We start from the raw sequence: 20,122 nt of genomic DNA on the forward strand, positions 1-20,122 counted from the left end.
CTCTGTCCCACCCCATTCGCACGTGCACACACACGGTCTCTTGTCTCTCTGTCTCTCAGAAACATAAAAAGTTTTTTTAAAAAGATGATTGAGGGATTTGAGGAATTCAGAGCAGACACCTAGAACTTTCAGTTCGGCTGGACTTCAGAATTCAGGATAAGAAGTGGGGGTTCAAACAGCAGACTGGGTCAGGACACAGATGGCCCTTCAGCCCGGGATAGGGAGCACATCTGGAGCTCTGAGTGAAGACACAGATGCTGATGAGCCCAGCTGGGCGTTGGGGAGGAGTGCTGCAGACAGGGAGACTGGGCCACAGGCCACAGTCGTCCCCTAGAAAAGAGTGGGGGAGAAGAGGACATTCAGTCCCAGTCAGCCATCTGCAGGACGGTCGGGGCGTGGGGAGTGAGTGCAGGCTGAGAGCCCCTGCAGAGGATGAATCCCTGCCCTGGTGAGGCCAGAGGTGGGGCTCCACCCGCACCCCTGCAGGCCCACCCCAAATATAATCACTGCCTTTCATTACCTTCTGGGCGAGTTTCAGCTTTCCTGCGGTACTGTGACATCCTGCAGTGAGCTTGCGTCAGAAATAACTAGGCTCCCTAATGATGGTTTATTTTTCTATTTGGGATGCCTTTGTTCCCACAGCCCAAGAAACGTTAGCAAGTACCAGCCAGTAATTTATGCACGTGGGCCTTTTCAGGTTCAGAATGGAAGTAAAAGAAAGATCTAGATCACGCACCAAGCACATTAAAATAAGCAAAATTTCATGCGGGATATGTTTATATGTCACGTCCCATTCAGAATTTCAGTTGACAGTATGTCCTATCCCAGAGAACTTTCTGGAGAATTCTTGATTATCCATGTTAGTGAGGATTCTTCTGATTGCGGATACTTAAAGGTAGTTCGGATTGGCTTACTGAAGAGGAATTTGATTGGCTCAACGACTCGAAAATAACCCGAAGCTTATGAGTAGTTTGGGCTTTAAATGTGGCTGAACCTCAGGGTTCCCAAGGTGGCTGTTGCCCCGTGTCAGCCCGCTCTCTGGCAGGACCTCCCCACAGGAGGCTTCCAGGAGGCCCCTGGGAAATATTCTGCGGCCATAGCCCCAGCAGGAAGAATACTTCTCTCTCCCAGTAGCCCCGGCAGAGTCCTTGGGGAGAGCCTCGCTGGTCCAGTGTGGGTCCTGCTCTCCTGTTCCCGTCCCTGAACTAGCTGCCGGGGAGGGACGTGGAGCGTGCGGGGGAAACTGCAGTCGGGTGCCGTCTTCACACAGGGACAGGTTGGCAAAACCAGACGTCGCAACATCCACCCTCAAAATGATATTCAGCTGTGAACGGTTCACTAAAAAATGGCATAAAACATTCGTTCGACCAGTGGCTAAGTATCTGCTACGAGTCAGTCACTCCAGCAGGCCCCGGGTGCCACTTCTGCATCCGACCCGCCTCCCTGGAGTCCTGCCCTCCCTTCTGCGGGCGTGTGCTTGCCGGCAGCCGTTACCACGCTGCTGATCAAACTGCCCCTTTCCTCTGACTTTTGTGTAACTTGTTAACACACTGGTTACATTGCTTTCTTAACTCAGATTTAACAAAAAACAAAAACTTGGTGTTTGTATCTTAGCAAAACTGTGTTTTTACCATAACAAAGTGCCACAAACTGGGTGGCTTAGGACAACAAAACTTTGGAGGCTAGAGGCTCGAAATCCAGCTGCCGGCAGGGCCACGCTCTTTCTGAAGGGGAGGACCGCCCCTGCCGGTCCCAGCTTCTGGTGGTGACAGCAGTACTTGCCGGGTCGGGTCGTTGGCTTGTAGACATATCGCCCCGGGCGCTTGGCCCTTTCCTTGTCTGTGTGTGTGTCTGTGTCTCCTAAATGGACCCTGGTGCTGCTGTATCGGGCCCGCCCTGCTCCAGGACGCCCTCATCCCAACCTCATTACATCTGCAAAGACCCTATTTCCGAAAAAGGTCATATTCACAGGCACTGGGAGTTAGGACCTCAACCTATCTTTGGAGGGACACAGTTCAACCCACTACGTGATCATGTTTTTAGGACGTGTGTTTGGGAAAAGTCAAGGTAGATGATCCCTTAAGTAGAATTAGAGGCTCCTGTGAAAAACACTTAACAAAAAGCTAGATTCTTTCAAAGTGATGGGGGAATTCTGAATATGTTGTGAATTATGTCGTCTGTTAGCAAAGCACGAACTGACCCTTTCCGTGGTCTAAAACGTTGCCGATTCCTTTCTCTTAAAGAAGCCTTTCCTGCCCTTACAACCAGCCCAGCGCCCAGGATGCCGCACAAGATTGGCTTCGTTGTTGTCAGCTCCTCTGGGCACGAAGATGGCTTCAGTGCCCGGGAACTAATGATCCACGCACCTACCGTCAGCGGGTGGAGGTCACCGAGGTGAGGTGGGCCGGGCGGGCGGGGGGGGGGGGGCGAGGGCGGCCGGCGGGCTCCCTTCCTGCCAAGCTTCTGCTCTATTGCAGCTCAGGCCTCAGAACCACGCTGCTGTTTTTGTGCCGCGGTGCCGTCTGCGTAGTGATGCAGTGGGCGTTTTCCCTCTTTCTATGTTTTTAAAGAAAATCTGTTGGATCTTTTTCCCTCAAAGCATTAAGTGACATTGGCTTCAGAAACGCACAAATACGGGGAGAGGGCGGAAACTCACCGGCCACCGTTGTTGAACTGTCTCCCCTGACTGTCCGCCGGGCCTCGCGTCCTCACTGTGCCCCGTGCCGGCTTGTGTGTCTGCGGGTCCCTGCTTTCACAGCCGAGCTCCTGTGGGCAAGGTTTTGTTAGCCCCAAACTTTAACCAAGAACGTCTCTTTCAATTGATCGTCTCGAATATTTGTACACCTTTTAAACTGTCCGTTGCTTGAGTAACATTATACGAGTTGGTATTTTTCTGAAACTAAGCCTTTTCCTTAGAGGTCGTCAGTCTTCCCCAAAGGCGAAACCATAGGAGTCCCATCACGCAAGTGCCTGACAGGCTTCCTGCCTGTGGGGCCAGCTCCCCAGTGCGCCCCACCCCTCCCCAGTGTCCACGCCTCTCACGCTTCCCACCGTCCCGTTGTGGCCTCTTCAGTGTCCCTCAACGACAGCTTTGATACGTGCACAAACTCTGTAAGCTGCATTTGAACAACTGAGTCACAGGCCCGGTTTTTGAAGGATTTTAAAAAGCCTAGAACTTCTGATTTTGTCTGGTGTGTCTTATTTTTCTTTAAATAATTTTGGAGGTTTTTTTTTTTTTTTTTAAACATACTGTAGGATTTTCAGAGTGTCCTTGTGCCCAGAATGATCTCACCACCGAGTATGACGTATGTGCTTAGCATTTGAAAATAGTAACTATCTTAAACGTCTAAAGCCACACTTGACCACCGTGAGCGACTGAGGAGTGTTCGAGTCACAAGCTGCTGGGTTCCTGGTTCCCGGTGTTCACTAGCTGCCTTCTGCCCCAGAGCCATCTCTCTTACGAGCTTTTCATCTTTGAAACCTCAAAACCTTAGTGCTGGCAGATTTCTGGTGACTGTGCCTCTGGGGCAAAAGTCCATCAGATCTGTGCTCACCCGCCCCGTCACCCCTGCACGTCCCTTGGAGCTAGAGCTGGACTTAGAGGCTGAGCAGATTCTCCTGCATTCAGCCTGGTGTTCCTTTGTTCACTCTTCCCTTCCTCTTTTCTGTGTGCTGCTGGGAAGCAGGCACTCAGTTACGCAGCAGTGGGGAGGGAGGGAGGCCACAGTGGATGGGGAGGAGGGCCCCAGCTGGCAAAGCAGGGGACCAGGAGACTGGCTGCACGGGATGGGGGAAGGTGGCAGGGGTCAGGAGTTTTTGTCTGTCACATCTAATAACATCTATGGGTGTCTGCGTGGAAATGTCAGGTCACAGCTAGATCGTAGGCTTGGACCCGGGCAACGTTTAGTTGGGGCTCCTTGACGCAGGAGGTTTCTAAAGCCGTGGTCAGATAGGCCCCCTATGGTGAGTGTGGGGAGAGGAAGGAGCCTGGAACCCAGCCCAGGGGAGGGCACCCTAAGGTAGGAGGAGGCCAGGAGCTGCGGACTGAACAGAGCAGGACTGGGAAGTCCACTGCACATGGCCTTGGCCAGAGTTGGCTGTGACAGCATATGCCCTGCAGGGACTGGGGAGGGTGCGTGAAGAGCTGAGCTGGTGGCCACAGACAGCTCCTGTGTAACATGGGCAGCCAGGCCCCGGTGCGGTCACAGGAGGGGTTTCTTAGGATGGGGGGCTCTTAAGAGTGCGTCTGTGTGTTGCTGGAAGTTTCGGGGGCAGGCTTGCTCTAGCACTGTTCAGGAGGCTGAGGGGGGGGCGGGGCACCGGCAGGGACACCGCCCCATTCGGGGAGTGAGCAGCCCCATCTGAGGTTCTTGTCTTCTCAGTGGGGAGGGAGGCGCCTGGAGAGGTGGCGGAGGAGGGCCAGGGAGCACGACCAGGGGGCAGGAGTGAGCACACCCTGCAGGCCGCCGAGCCCCTTCCACCTGTCCCCTCCTTGGGTGCGTCCCCCTCCCGGGGCCCTGGATGCCCCACCATTGTGAGCGTGCCAGCTCAGCGGGCGCGGCGTCTGCTGCCCAAACGCTGTGCTCTGTTGTTCATCGTGATCAGATCACGCAGCGTGAGGGCTGTGCTGACACTGCGGTTCTCTGACCTCCAGTGTAGGTTCTTAACGCGCTGTGTCGCGTACTAAGCAAAATTAGAAGCTCCACAGTGGCCAGTCGCAGGCTTCTGCGCACCGCCAGGCACACGTGGGCCTCGCTCAGTGTTGATTCTTGCCCGGCACCCTTCGCTCGGGATTCGCCAAGCAGGTGGTTTCCCTGAAGCATCTGCGTTCCTGGGGAAAACCCTTCGGCCCTGCTTGCCCACTAGAACAGCCTCTTAAGACGGAAGTATTGATCTCATGGTAAACCTCAGGTTTCATTTTGGACTGTTTTCTACCGTGAAAAGTCTGACTCACGCAGGTCGGGTGTGAACTAGAGCCTGAGCCCCTCCTTGCGAAGCTGGAGGCTGGAGGGAGCAGCCGTGCCGCGTGGGGCCCTCACGTCAGCACCCGGACCGCCTTGCTACGTGGGGAGCGCCACGCACACGACTGGAAACCGCGGCCGTGACCGTGTGGAAAAAACAATGGTTTGCTTTCAGATTTTGCCAGTTTCCGCAAGAGATCGTTCTCCAGATGGTGGAGAGGTGTCGAATAAGAAAGCTGCAGCTGCTCGCCCACCAGTACATGATCCCCAGCAAAGTGGAGTTCTACGTCAGCGAGAGCCTGCCCGAGTACTTCGTGCCCTACCAGGCGGAGCGCTTTCGAAGGCTCGGGTGAGCGTGACCTGGAAAGGTCTGGTGGGAACTGTCAACCCGACTGCCTGTCTCAGTGCGATGCAAACCAACGGATCACCCCCTGCGGTTGGTCCTGTGTCACAGACTTGTCTTTGCTGCCGGGGGACATGGTGTCTGAGCAGCCGCCCCACGTAGAATATGCTCTGTTAGCAGGGCTATCGTTTTCATCCATAGAGCTCGTCTCTGCCTTCAGATCTAGAACTTGTTTTAAGAAGCCTGGTTAGAGTGCAACTTCTGAGCTTTTTCCCTAGGTCTTTCCACTCTAGACTTAACTTGTATTTAACCCTGTGGAGTTCAGTGGTAGCAGCGGCCACTTCCGCTGCGCAGGACGGTCCCTGTCAACATGACTCTGGCGCGTGCTCTCTTTCAGCTATGTCTCTCTCTGTGACAACGAGAAGACGGGCTGCAGAGCCCGGGAGCTGAAGTCCGTCTACGTGGACGCGGTGGGACAGTTTCTCAAGCTGACCTTTCACGAAAACCACCTCAACAAGTACAACATATATAATCAGGTGAGACGCGGGCCCTCCCCTTGACCGCCTCCTGCCTCCTGGTGGCATTGTGTGGGCCCGCACCCCTTGGCAAAGACACTTCAAGTCTTTCTCTAAGATGGTAACTTTTACGGAAGGGCGGTAGGCCGTTCCGAGCCACGCTGTCCCATCAGGAGCCGCTGCCGCACACGGACGTTGCACCCTGGGGGCCTGGGCACCCAAGCGCGAGGGGCTGTGCGGGTTAACTGGACACGAGTTCAGAGGCTTCACGTGAGGAAGAGAGTCATTTCCACAGTGAAGTGATAATATTGTGGCCATGTTCAGTTTAAAATCGACGTCATTCTTTTCACAGTTTTTTACTGTGTCCATTAGAAAACTTGGGGCATCTGGGTGGCTCAGTCGGTTAAGCGTCTGACTCTTGGTTTTGGCTCAGGTCATGATCTCGCAGTTTGTGTGATCGAGCCCCGAGTGGAGTTCCACACTGACAGTGAAGAGCCTGCTTGGGATTTCCCTCTCACCTCTCTCTCTGCCCCTCCCTTGTGTGCACGCACACACTCCCTCTCTGTCTCTCTCGAAATAAATAAACTCAAAAAAAACAAAAAGGAAATTTAAAATTACCTGTGTGATTTGCACCGTTTCTGTTAGAGGACACTCTTCTAGGTAAACCCACTAAATTTTGCAAGATAAATCAACCCCCTGGGAGAAATTGGGGATGTGATGAAATGTTGCATGTAGTCCAGCTCCAAGCAAATAACTCTCATCTTTTCCTCCCTCCCTTCCCATCTTTCTTTTTCTTTTCTCTTTTTCAGTTCTGTTTTGTTTTGGGCATGATTAATGTAGTAGAAATCAACTGTGTCCACAGCAGACTCTTAATTAGCACAGATACTTTCAACACTCCCTGCCCCCTCCAAGAGAAATGGAAACATTCCACCAAATCAAAGTTTTATATTCAGCCAGTGAGTTAGAGGCAAGCTCTGAGACGTTACTTGGTCCATTGCAGCCATGCTTGACCATAAACTAGAAGACTGATACTTTCTCCTCCCCATCTTGTGCGTGTGAACCTGCAGTTCCCCTCACTTCATTCTGGTAGTGATCCTCAAGAAAGGGAGGATGTGGGAAGGGGACTCCTCCCCCTTCAGGGAATCACTGATCCAACGTTTATTTATTTTTGGGACAGAGAGAGACAGAGCATGAACGGGGGAGGGGCAGAGAGGGAGACACAGAATCGGAAACAGGCTCCAGGCTCTGAGCCATCAGCCCAGAGCCCGACGCGGGGCTCGAACTCACGGACCGCGAGATCGTGACCTGGTTGAAGTCGGACACTTAACTGACTGCGCCACCCAGGCGCCCCAGGGAATCACTGATCCAGACAGACTGAGCTACGTCAATGTAGAGTTTCAGTTCGTTGTCTAGTTTACCAAGATCATGTGGATGGGCCCCAACACTTGACTGTGAGGAAGCAGTTCAACACGAGGCTGTGTTAAACCTGTGGAGGTTTTGGGGCGGCTGGGGGGACTCAGTCGGTTACGCTTCCAACTTTGGCTCAGGCCATGATCTCACGGTCTGTGGGTTCGAGCCCCATGTCGGGCTCTGTGCTGACAGCTCAGAGCCTGGAGTCTGCTTCAGAGTCTGTGTCTCCCTCTCTCTCTGCCCTTCCCCCGCTCGGACTTTGTCTCTCTCTCTCTCCTTCAAAAATAAATAAACATTAAAAAAAAAATTTTTTTAATTAAAAAAAAAAACCAGGGGCGCCTGGGTGGCGCAGTCGGTTAAGCGTCCAACTTCAGCCAGGTCACGATCTCGCGGTCCGTGAGTTCGAGCCCGCGTCGGGCTCTGGGCTGATGGCTTGGAGCCTGGAGCCTGTTTCCGATTCTGTGTCTCCCTCTCTCTCTGCCCCTCCCCCGTTCATGCTCTGTCTCTCTCTGTCCCAAAAATAAATAAACGTTGGAAAAAAAAAAAAAAAACCAACCTGTGGAGGTCTTTTAGCCTTTATCGTTTTAATATACTTTAGATGTTAAAATAGCCACTCGATTTGGTATTAGAATATCAACTTATGTAATTCGTAGAAACTATTCGTGGTAATTCTATACACTAGAATTCAATACACTTGGCATTTTATAATGAATGTGCTTTGATGTGCATCATCCTCGATGACAGTATGAGTGGGCAGCTTGTCTTAAAGGGAGTAAGTCACAAATCTGATACTTAATTTCTGTTGGTCAACTCTCCCTTAGGTTGCTCTGGTTGCAGTAAATATCATTGGAGACCCTGCAGATTTTGGTGACGAAAGCAATATTGTAAGTTTGGGAAGTTTCATTCCTAGAGAAGAAAATGTATTTCTAGCAAGAGGGGATGGATCACTTTTGTCACATAAAGTGTCCTCTTGAAAATGTTTATAAAATTGTCTGTTGAATAATTACCAGATAATTTTTAGTAGCTATAGTGTATTAAAGTTTCTTTCACTCAAGAATTTGAACTGTTCTTCCAAAAGACTAGGGTCCTTAAAGCCTGCTGACACCTTCCTATCACGTCACCTCTTAGTTAAGGTTTTGTGTTGATCCTGTTTTCCTCTGAGACGCTAAGCAGAATGTTTTGTTCCCAAAGACCTCTAGAGAGAAGCTGATTGATCGTTATCTGGGGCACAACACCGAGGACCCAGCTCTGGAAGGAACTTGTACTGGGTAAGAGTCCCTCCTCCCAAGGCCATCAACTCCTGTGACGCTCCTCAGAATCACCAAAGTGTGAGTCACCTCCAGAGGATTCTGGACTCGAGAGCCTCTCAGTTCAATTCTGAGCTAGATAAGCCACTGATGCGATTGACTTAAATACACTTAAAGATTAAGGTCACTGTTTTCTTTAGCACGTCTTCATTTATTGCCCTTCAGAGACATCTTCATTTCTCGTGTGTTCAGGTATTACTGGAAAGTTCCTAAAATGCACGCAGGTAAAGGATCCGTCCACCGTGCTTTGATATTTTATTGGCACAGGCAACTTTCTGGGTAAGAATTAAAGGAATTACTTGACCCGAATTGTCAGTTCCTAGAGCCTTCATCTTATGTCTGCTTTAAACACTCCCCGCTCACACGCACCCCGTGACAGCTGGGCTGCAGGCCCAAGGGAGGCTCCCCTGGGAGCGAGGCTCACTGTCCACTGGTGTGTGTACTTGGGACACAAGTGCCTCCTGAGCCACAGAGAGAATCTGTCCATGTTTTATGCAAGCAGAGGAGCCCGGCTTAGGAATGAATTACTCTGTGTCAGCGGTCTGGACTGCCTTGCTTCCTGCAGAGCGTCCCCGGGCCCGCCGCCTGGCAGTTACGGCATGGGTGTAAGGATGTGAGTAGGGACACTGTCCCTACGTGTGTATAAAAATAATGAGGAAAGTGACCTCTCACCTCCACAGGCCGCTTGGCCTCCCGCAGACGCTCCCTGTGCCCCACAGGGTGACAGCAACGCCCTCCTTACTTTTCCAGGTGAGGACTGACAGTGATCCCTCCACGTCCGTCAGCACCACCCCCCAGACAGCTCCTCGGCTCTGCCCTCAGTGAAGCCCCAGGGGTAGAACAGGGACCGCCAGACCCTCTGGCTGGTCTTAGTAGCTCCCACAGAAGTTCTTTAGGTTATTTGGACTCTGTTTACGTTAGTTCTTTATCAAGTTAGCCCGCTGGAGCGGTGGTGCACAGCGTGCCCATCCTGACGCATCCGCAGGGCTTGGCTGAAGGCACAGAGAGGTCGGTAGAAAGCCTGTGTGCTGTGTCGTGCGGCGGCACCAGACATAAAGGTGCCCGGGTCACCGCCAGGGGGTACTCGTGGACCGTGGGGAGACCCGCGCTCCTGAAACTGCCCAGCGCCCTGGAATTGTGACCAAGGGGCCAGAGGACAGGTGCCACTCTTCTCTTTGTGGCATTTTCGTAGCGAGATGGAGTCTTTGCTTTCATCTCTAGGACTTCGGGGCAAAGCAACTTTGACTGAAGAGTATAGAATACGTTTAGGCGGAAATGGTTAATCTTGTACCAGTACCAAAGCATGTTACTGCCTGGTCATCACTGACCTTTGTTTCTTCTTGAGAGGGAGGGCAAGAGTGAGCAAGGAGCAGAGAGAGAGAGGTGGGGGGAGAATCCCACAGAGGCTCCACACCGTGCAGAGCCCAAAGTGGGGCTCAAGTTCACCCAACACAGGGCTCAAATCCCTGAACCGTGAGACCGTGACCTGAACCGAAGTTGGACGCTTAACCGACTGAGCCCCCCAGATGCCCCTAGCCGTTCTCTCTCCCTTCCCATCATCGAGATTAATTGATGTTGTTCTAAGCTGCTGAAGCTGACCCCACCACCAGGTCTGGTGGAGTGCTGAATTCCAGGGGTGGGGAAGGGCTGGGGGGCTGTGAACAATGATATCAGACAACCAGACTTTTATGATGAGTAATATTTTCATCAAAATCTACCTATATATAAATATTTTTTTAATGTTTATTTACTTTTAAAGGAGAGAGAGACAGAGTGTGAGCTGGAGGGGGAGATATGGGGGGGGACACAGAATCCGAATCAGGCTTCAGGCTCCGAGCTGTCAACACAGAGCCCAACGCAGGGCTTGAACCCATGAACCATGAGATCATGACCTGAGCCAAAGTCAGAAGCTTAAATGACTGAGCCACCCAGGCGCCCCCTGTATATAAAAGTTTCTAAGCCAAAGCTAACAACTGGCTTACTTTGTGTAGCTCATACAGCAGACGGAGACTCTGAAACATGTCCTTAGCATTTTTGTTGAGCGGTTACGTTGGCATTGCTGTTTTAAATGTTAGACCCAGGAGAAGGCTGCCAGCCTGCTGTGGAATTTGAAAGAAAGAGTGGGGTGACAGTTAATCATAAATGGGGTGTTCAGATAACCAAAAAGGTCATTTATTCCTGGAAGGATTTTTCTGGTCTCCCCAGGAATTGGGATGTCCCACAGACGGACACTTAGAGGAGAAGGCCAGGCAAAGTGCTTCTCCATCTATAGCGCCCGTCAGAGGGTGGTGCTGGTGTCAGGCATGCTGGGCGCCTGGACTCCTGGCCCCACAAGTCAGACTCCTTAAGGATGGTGCATAGAAACGTGTTCATTTTAGTTCGGGTTTTCCCCGTCCTTCAGATGATTGACGTGCACTGTCCTGTCCCCGGTGCCCAGAACAGAGCTGGGCACGGAGTCTGCACTCAAAGTATCTGTTGAAGAGTAAATAAAACGTTAAAAAAGAAATAGAATTTAAAAAAAAAGAAATACCTGTTGAGGAATGCAGCAAAGGCTCAGACGCCCCAAGTACAGTTTAACTAATGGCCAAGAGCATAAGCTGTGGAGTCAGAAAGACCTGCTTGCACTGAGAGCTGGGTGACCGAAGCCCGTCACAGTTTTTCTGAGCCTCTGCTTTCCCGGGCAAGAAGGCTCCAGGAGCAGAAGTGGTGGGGGTGCCGTGTCTGCGACCCTGTCTTCGGCACTGGACCCTCGGGGCTCCCTCTACCACTGCCCTGTCCACTCTGAAATACCCGTTTCGTTCCTTTAGGAAATCTGACTACATTTCTCCACTAGATGACTTAGCTTTCGATATGTACCAAGATCCAGAAGTTGCCCAGATTATACGTAAATTAGACGAAAGAAAACGCGAAGCCGTCCAAAAGGAACGTTACGACTATGCCAAGAAGCTGAAACAAGCTATTGCGGATTTGCAAAAGGTACTGCTTCTGGAGAGAGCGGCCCCCCCCTCAGTTCTGTGAGAAGGCCGCCCGTGACCCCGACGCGTGGCACGACCGAGGCCCGTGGACGTTTAGCGTGGGTCCAAAGACATAAGCAAAACGAAGTTAGGGATGGTCCAGCCCCTAGGTTAAGCGTAAGTGAAGGCACAGGCCCCGCCTCTTCAGACCTCGTCCTCCACGGCCGCGTCGCTGTCCTGAAGTGCCAGGGAACCCAAGAGGTTTATGGTCCCTGTGACTCGCGCAGGGTCTTAGACGCTGGGGCAGGGACACGCAGCGCCCCTCGTGGGCCTGCGTGGCTGCTGCTCCGTGGCCCCAGCCCCCCCGCGAGTGATGCCGTCACCCGAGCCTCGCGGGGCAAGCCGTGCGTGTGCCCAAGGCACGCAGGCCCGCATGAGGCAGAGTGACCCTGTGTGCTTCAGGTGGGCGAGCGCCTCGGGCGGTACGAGGTGGAGAAACGCTGCGCAGTGGAGAAGGAGGACTACGACCGCGCCAAGGAGAAGCAGCAGCAGATGGAACGGTTCCGCAGCCAAGTGTACGAGCAGCTGCGGCTGCACAGCCTCGTGGACGCCGAGCTGGTAGGTGCGCGGGCCGCCCCCAGGGGCCGCTCGCCCACAGCGTGCATTTGTGAGACGCACGCGGCCCTGTGGCGCTCAGGTCACGGTTCAGATAGGTGACCTCAGGGGCACCTGCGGGGACTCAGTCGGTGGAGCACCCAACCCCTGATTTCAGCCCGGGTCACGATCTCCTGGTCGTGGGTTCGAGCCCCGCGTCAGCCCGCTCAGGGTTCTCTCGCTCCCTCTGCCTCTGTCCCCTGCTTGTGCGTGTGCGCACGTGTGCTCTTTTTCTAAAATAAAACTTTAAAAAACTTTCTTAACTAAAAGATCCAAAGAAAAGATAGGTGACTTCGGCTCCCTCGGCCTCCGTGGGAGGTGCTGCTGGCCACGAGGGGTGAGACTCACGGGGGAGGAGGAGGGGAACGGGCCGGGGCCCGTATCTCCCCGCATCTCCCCAGCCCGGTTTCCTCGTTTGCCAGCCCTCCTCACGTGTGCCTCGTGGCCTCGGGAGCGTCGAGCGTGAACAGTCCCGACAGCCCCGGCTCGCTAAGACGGTCTCCTGGGAGATGCCGTGCCTCGGATCTTTAGAGCCCACACGGGGCCGTGGTGCCCATCCCACATCACAGGCTAGGAAACTGAGGCCCAGAGCCGCACAACGGAGTCCGTGTGAGAGCGCGCACCCTGCCGCGGCACTGCCGGGCTCAGATCCGGCCCCATTGCTGGCGGTGTGATCTCAGGGCCAGTCCTAGGTTTCCTTACCCTATGTACGAGGCGTACCTCAACGGAGATTGTCCGGTGCACTTCCCTCCGTGCCCGGCGCGAGCTAACCGATGTCACGATGACACAGAGGCACCCGCTTTCGCAGCCACAGGGCGTAGCGCACGGCCGTGCCGGGTTCGGGTCTCGCCAGGCACCCTCTGCCCACATACCTCGTCTCTGCTGGCAGGTGTGCACGCGCACTTCCGCCCTGCAGTGACCCAGGCGGTATGCTCGCGGTCACGCTGGCGCTCTGGCGTGCCGCCTCTTCCATAGCGCATACAACCGTCGAGAGACGGGTCAGATGGGGCGACAGGACTGGGGGCCCCTCGGCCTGCCTCAGCTGTCACGCCCTCCCCCCCCCCCAGCCCCCGGGAATGGCGCGGCAGCAGCCCCAGGAATGAAGGGTCCTGTTTCTCCCCAGGTGCGAAGGCCTCCCGACCTGCCCCTGCAGCCCCTGGCGCACTCTGGCAGTCCTCGCCACCAGCAGCCAGCACTCTCTCGACCACGAGAGGACAGAGCCCCAGAAAGCCTGCATGCAGAGCCCTTCCTTCAGGAAAAGCCTCCGGCAAATCCCCTGGGCCCTCCTCAGCCCGCCACAGCGGACCAGGCCCCGCCCGCCGCGGACCCTCACTTCAGGACCCACGTAGGTAACTCAGTTTCACGTTGGGTGCAGCACAATCAAGAGACACACAGTGAGGACCCATTGGTGCCCGGGCTCTCCCAGCGCAGGGATCAGGGCACATGCCTGCACAGCCCCCACCCGTCCCGCGTTCCAGGACAGGGACGTAAGTGCCGAAGCCTAAGCAGCCGGCAGGTAATCACCCCTCCTGGGGAGGCCCTGTGTGCACTTGGACCGGCCGGGCCTCCCACCGCAGGCGGCCCGGGACACGCTGGCTTCCAGAGCCTGTGCTTCACCTGTAAGCAGGCGCAAGCAGCAGCTGGAAGGATTGCTTCCAGGAATAAATGAGACAGTGTTTGTGCGGCCTAACGTAGCTGCCTTCGGTAGACCCTCAGGACGAGTCATGCGCTTGTCACGTACACATGCAAGGTACCGTGCTTCCAGAATCTTCTGTGTTGTAGGTAACAGAAAACCCGGCTAAACTGGGGGCCTGCTGGCTTCAATAACGAGGGACTCGAGGGCCCGCGTAGGTTCGGGCTTGGTTTGATTCAGCAGCTCGGCAGTGTCCTCGACGCCCGCTGCCTTCCTGTCTCAACTCTGCTTCCTGTGGGTCCGAGGCGCCCTGGGGCTGGACCTGCCACGTGGCTTCAGGTGCACACGGCGTCCTGTCCAAAGGGACCGTGCGCACCTGAACGTATCCGTCACGTGCCGGCCCAGAAGTGTGACAGGGACCAGAGGAGGGCCTCACCAGAGCTCCCGTCTGTGCGCCAGGCGGTGTGGCCGGTGGCCTCTGGGTGGGGAGGCAGGGCGCCAGGCGGGCACGGGGAGGGTCTGCTGCAGCCTGAGGCCCAGGAAAGCCAGCGAGGATGGCACTGGTGTGGCTGCCTCCCCAGGAGCATCTTGTCTGTAACTTCGTTGCTTTAAGTCATATTTAATACCTCGGCACATGATACTCTAACGTCCCCTTTGTTACCACATCAACGTGTTTTACAGCAGAGTAGATTTTGGAAGATGAGAAACTCATTCTCGCACACGGTGTACCCCCCGTTTATGTCTCAGTGGGTATTAAGTGTGAGTGAAGCGTCCCAGTGACACCTGCCTCGGGAAATGACTCAGCAATTTCTGCTCTCACTTAATTTTCCGGAAGTCTGCTACATACTTACTTGTCGAGTTGCGTGTCAGTCTCCGCGTGGGGATGAAGCCCCGGGAGGCGGGGAGTCCGTGTCGCCCACTGCTTGGGCCAGGGGCCCGACGAACACCTGTGGGGCTGAGCGCGCGCCCGGAGCAGCAGGAAGAGCAGAAGGCTGCCCTGAGGTCCTCGGCTGGGCCGCCCGTCTTCCTAGAAGTCTGCCGGATGACAAGCACGTTTAAAATGAGGCCTGATCATTATTTCTAAGTCATAAAGTATGGAAAAAAACAGAAGTCTTGTCAAGAAAACGCAATGACTTGTACCCTAGTCAGTTCCACGTCCTGTGAACTGTAATTACCAGCAGTGAATAGCACCTGACGCAGAATTCGGGCCACTTTGTTGTTAGGTCTGTAGTGAACTCAGAAAGGAATAGAGACCCTGTCTAATTTTTCCTATTAAATCCTACCGTCGTGGAAGTTGTCCTAATCTGATGAAACTGATATTTAGCGAAATACCGTTGTTCAGACCAGGTCAGTGCAGAGCAGTAAGCCTGCAGTGTAGACATGGTGTTGGCAGTGGGGGAGCCCCGCCGGAGCTCTGTAGCCGCCCTTCCTCTCCCGTAGCTCCAGGCCGTGCCCTACGATGAGCGGCCCCTTCCTGCTACCCGGAAGCAGCCTGCGGCAGCCCTGGAACCAGAGAAGAGTGACTGGGATAGCAGCGAGGCTCCCAGAGGAGCTGCCACTGGGGAGCCGGAGCCCTTAACAGAGAAGGCATTGAGAGAGGCCAGCGCTGCCGTGGACGTGCTCGGAGAAGCCCTGGTAACGAGCGGGCCCTGCGGGTGGGCACGGGTCACGGGGAGGGACGAGGGCGGGAAAGCGCCCACGGCTCTGTGTCTGAGATGTCCTTGGCTTCCTGTTGTCCTTGTTGTTCGATTGAAGCCTTCTGATAATTATTAATTATATAAAACAGATGCATAAGCTAGAACTTAAGATTTTATGAACGAGTATTGAAGATACTGTCTAGTATTGCCAGAGGCCGTGTTGAAAATCTGCCCCACCCAGAACACCTGCTAACTCGGGGTGGGGGGGGGGGTGGTGGAAATGATGGCAAAACAAAACAGAGGACGGCAGTCTCCTCTTGAAATGAGCCCAGTGGGCCTCTCCCTGGTCCCCGGGCCCCTGGGCGCCAGCTTCACGGTATTTCTCCTGGCGGAACTTCTGATACTTTCCGTATTTCAGCAGGGCCTTCAGTGTTCTGCGTTAGAGAAATTATTCTTTAAGCGTATGTATTAATTCTGTTCTCACAAGAGATTTTTCTCCGTCCGGAACAAACAGAGGCTGGGGTCGCAGGGTCCTGGGGGGCGGCGTGACATCACTGAAACGCCTGCACGGAGTAAGGCAGCCTCCGGTCTGTGGCAGGTCGCTGGGGCCTATTCCAAGACGTGGTCGTACCGGGAAGATGCGCTGCTCGCACTGTGCAAACGGCTGATGCAGATGCCCGCTGGAGCCCCCAAGGAGGAGCTGAAGAACGTTCTGCGAGCGTCCATCTTCCTCGTGAGGAGAGCCGTCAGAGACCTCGTGACCCCAGTGAGTCCCCTCCGCCCCTCAGTGGCCCCGGCTCTACGGTTGAGGTGCCCCCGGGGCTCGGGGTAGCCCGGGAGGGGGCACGGGTGTCGCTGGGAATCAAGGTTCTGTGGCACGAAGCGTGCTCAGCGAAGGGCATCGGAGTCCGTCTCCGCCCGGCCACGCGCTCTGCTCTCGAACGGCACCAGCTTTGCCGCGCTCTTTAAAGCAGCGTTCGCTGAGGCCGGGCTCCCCGCGACCCGCAGGCACTCGGTTGACGTTTTTATGTTTCACAAGCCCGAGGAGCCCAGGGCCGTTAGCGAATCCCCCGACCCCACAGGGGCCGTGACAGTGAGCTCGCCCGGCGGCACCGCCGTCCGCATTTCCCCGGCCCGGCAGGAAGGTCAGGCGCTTGGCGTCCAGGGCGAAGCGGGTGCCTCCTGACACGTGAGGTGCGGGCACGTGTCTTCCCAGCTCGAGGCGCCGTGTTCAGGAGGTGGTTTTCAGCTCGCCCTCTGCGGCCCTTCCCGCAGCACGTGATGTTCAGCACGATGCTCATGTTTATCGTTCACAGTAAATGTCAGAGGAGCGCCTCGGCTTTTATCACTTTCTCCTTAGGTCTTTCAGGCTTCTTTGAAATTGCTGAAAATGATAATTACACAATATATTCCCAAACACAAGCTGAGTAAGCTCGAAACGGCCCACTGTGTGGAGAGAACCGTTCCCGTTCTGCTCACCAGGACCGGAGACTCCTCTGCTCGCCTCCGGGTCATAGCTTCCAATTTTATCCAGGTACGGATGCCGCCGTGAAACTTGAAACGGCAAAAAAGCGTGTCACTCCAGCCGGTGGGCCTTGCGAGGTTCTGTCTCCCCAAAGAGCGTCACCCATTCTCCTTCGTGACGCCCTGCCCTGCGTCTCTTGTGCTCTGAAAGCTGAGTTTTGCCTTAGACATAAACTTCGGTAAAGGATAGTTTGGCTCGTCTGGTATTTGTCTGCGTCGACACGCGCTAGTAACTTCTAGTGAGACTGGACGGAAAGCTGAACCAGAATAGGAAATCGGGGGCAAAGAGATAAATGTGCAATGACCTCAGTCTAAGTAGTTGTGTCCTTGCCGCAAACGAGCCTCCTCCAGCCAGGCATCGTGGGAAATCCCGAGGGAGCTGTTGCCCCGAGCTCCAGGCTTGGGCTTCAGCAAGTCTATGAACCCCGCAAGTCCTGTACAACATTCTCAGAGGGATCCTTTTCAGTGTGAAGAACCACTAATCTCATTTTCTTCAACAAACCTGAGTTTGTTGAGTATGAAAAAGGAGGAGGGAGTTCTGCTAATAAGGTAAAAGTGACCCCAGAGTCCTACAAGACACCCCCTCTTGCTTGTGACTCGGTTTGGGGGAGATGGCAGTTTTCAAAAGGGGTGTTGAAAACGAGAGCGTGTCTTTCCTCCATGAAGCCATTTTTAAGACCTCTGGTTTCCGAGTAGTTTGGAGGTGCCGCGGTGTGGTGCCCTCGTCCAGCAGCAGGTCGCAGGGCCGGCCGTGAACGAGCTGTGGGCGGGGTTGGCCGCCCACACACCTGTGATCTCGGGCAGAGTCCCCAGGGGCCCGGACGTAAAGGGAACTTCTGGAAAAGCCAGAGGCTGTTTGAGGTGGTGTGGCCTGCTGCCTGTTAACGGATTTTCTTCTGTGTTGCAGCCCATATGCTTTAGTGTCTTACCGTTTTCTTTCTGTGTCTGGTTGCTGAGTGATAAACACGTTAATTACAGGAAGACGTGTCTGTTGCTAGTGGACTTACGTGCTGTCCTGTGAGCCCCCCAAGGCCCCGTCCGCCAGCCGTCTGTGACTGCTGTGCTCTCAGTTGACGTTTCCTAAATAGTAGCACAGCACTCATTTCTTTGAGAATTTTAGAAATTAGAAAACCTTTTTCTTACAGTTGGGAAATCCTGAGAAATCTTAAGTTTTCGATCACATTTTGTGGAAGTCTTTCATTTATCTTTGGGTGATCATGGTTTTATTTCTCATGCTTTAGGGTTTTTTGTTTTTGTTTTGAGAAGGAGCAAGTGTGAGTGGGGAGAGGAGCAGAGGGGCAGAGGGGCTGGGAGGGAATCTTAAACAGCCTCCACGCTCGGCGCAGAGCCCGACACGGGGCTCAATCCCGTGACCCTGGGATCACAACCTGAGCCGAAATCGAGAGTCGGACCCTCAACCGACTGAGCCGCACAGGCTCCTTTAGGGTTTTATTTTTAATCAGTACACCTTGAATAGAAACACGAGCATATTTGGGGGATCATGCTAAATTATGCTACGTGGACTCTAGCGTTTTCCAGTAAAAATTGACAAGTTCTGTTGGTTTTTATAGGAAATGGCCTTGTTTAAGGAAGTTAGGTCTCTCCAGATTATCCCACCGTACTTGGTACAGCCGTTAAAACCAAACTCTTCGGCTCATCTGGCAATGAGTCAGATGGACCTCCTGGCCCGGCTCCTGAGAGACCTGGGCACCGGGAACACGGGTTTCACCGTCGATAACGTGATGAAGGTAAGTGCACCTGTATGTGTGCTGCCGTGGCCTCCGCACGGGAGGTGGGCCTGGGGTGCGGTGGGTGTCCGGTCACTGCTTGTTGAACGAACGAACGAATGCATGACCTCAGAAAGACAGTCACTGTTTCGTGTCACAAACGAGTGCACCAGAAGTCTCCCTGCTGTTGGCTGTGCCCCGAGTTGGTAACTGGTCTGTACAGGTCTTGGCCGCAGTGGACAGCTCACAGAGAGGCGGGTGCCGAGTCCGCAAGAACGTCAGGTTTACGGAAGTGCAGGGAGTTTGTGTGCCTGGACAACCCAGTGCAACTAAGAAGCCGCTGGAGAGACACGGCCACAGCAGAGGCCCCGCGTCCCTGGTGCCACATGGTCCGCACGGAAGCTCTGTGCACGCCACCAGCGTGTTGGCCGGATGCGGACACACGGTGCCCGGTGCAGCCCACGCAGCCGCCCCGTACTCGCTCCTGTCGGTGCGGGAGGGCAGGGTCTGCGGCGTGATTTCAGTGCCGTCTCTCCCTCCTCTGTGGACTCCGCGTGCCTGGCTCCCGTAGGAGCTTCGACTTGCAGTCTGTTGGCCGTCAGTGGTCGCTCCTGAGCTCCTGTCTCTTCTTCTACAAATGCCAGGGGCAGCCGGTGGTAGCCCCCGTACACAGTACCCAGCCGCCTCCACCACTTCTGGCGGCAGCAGCCCCGCGGCCACGGGGACCTCCATGTTTCTCGCCCCCACGTTCATTCCGTGCTCCCCAGCACAGAGCCTGGAGCCTGCCCCGCACACTTAAATTCCTGTTACGGGCGCCCCGCTCCACGGTGCCAACGTCAGCATCGGTTCTGGAAGCTGGCGGGGGCGGTGCCCGCGGCTCTCCCCTGCAGTCCTGGTTCTGGAGGAGAGACGGCGCTCTGGCCCACGCAGGCCCTCAGGGTCGCCGCTTCCTCCTGGGTCGCCACCACCAGCTTTCACGCACAACCTGGGAGGTCACTGAATGAAGGAAGCGACGAGAGGGTGGTGAGGGTGTCCTTATGGGCCACGCTGCTCCCGCCACACTTCCTGTGACCGCAGTGGCCCACACACACAGGACCTGGGAAGGGTGCCACGGCTGTGTGCACTGAAGAAGGAGGCTGGCCTGTCGAGCCCGTAGCCACGTTCAGGTCCATCTGAATGCTGGAAGGAGTGATCCTGATGGAAGGAAAAGAAGAAAGAAATGAACAGAAGTGGGAAGGAGGGGTCAGTTACCGCAGGAGCAAAGTCCCGAGTGGCTCTGGTAAAGACTCAGCGGGCTGGCTGCGTGTGGAGCAGGGAACAACACATGGGCTTCACGGAAGCCGGACCCGATGGCAGAGGTTCAAGAGACAAGAAGGAATATGAAACACCCCCTGGACGTCTGAGAAGGTGAAGTGACTGGAAATGCCACAGTCGGTGCCCTGTGCACCGGGGTCCCC

General features: G+C 54.8%; 1 protein-coding gene across 5 annotated transcripts in view; it reads left to right on the forward strand.

Moving 5' to 3' along the window:
• Positions 1-20,122, forward strand: part of CEP104 (centrosomal protein 104) — a 35,588-nt gene that overhangs the window by 1,638 nt on the left and 13,828 nt on the right. For 3 of the 5 annotated variants that reach the window (XM_047869969.1, XM_047869973.1, XM_047869971.1), the window contains 12 exons: positions 2,244-2,394; positions 5,137-5,310; positions 5,702-5,840; positions 8,051-8,113; positions 8,421-8,497; positions 11,344-11,512; positions 11,953-12,108; positions 13,268-13,489; positions 15,218-15,412; positions 16,013-16,180; positions 16,775-16,948; positions 18,510-18,686. In XM_047869969.1, the coding sequence (XP_047725925.1) occupies positions 2,282-2,394; positions 5,137-5,310; positions 5,702-5,840; positions 8,051-8,113; positions 8,421-8,497; positions 11,344-11,512; positions 11,953-12,108; positions 13,268-13,489; positions 15,218-15,412; positions 16,013-16,180; positions 16,775-16,948; positions 18,510-18,686 (1,827 nt within the window). In that variant the 5' untranslated portion in view covers positions 2,244-2,281. The remainder of the gene's footprint in view (positions 1-2,243; positions 2,395-5,136; positions 5,311-5,701; positions 5,841-8,050; positions 8,114-8,420; positions 8,498-11,343; positions 11,513-11,952; positions 12,109-13,267; positions 13,490-15,217; positions 15,413-16,012; positions 16,181-16,774; positions 16,949-18,509; positions 18,687-20,122) is intronic. The other 2 variants (XM_047869970.1, XM_047869972.1) reach the window with 1 other exon arrangement.

The sequence above is a fragment of the Prionailurus viverrinus genome, chromosome C1 (assembly GCF_022837055.1).
Source record: "Prionailurus viverrinus isolate Anna chromosome C1, UM_Priviv_1.0, whole genome shotgun sequence".
NCBI classification, from domain to species: Eukaryota; Metazoa; Chordata; class Mammalia; order Carnivora; family Felidae; genus Prionailurus; species Prionailurus viverrinus.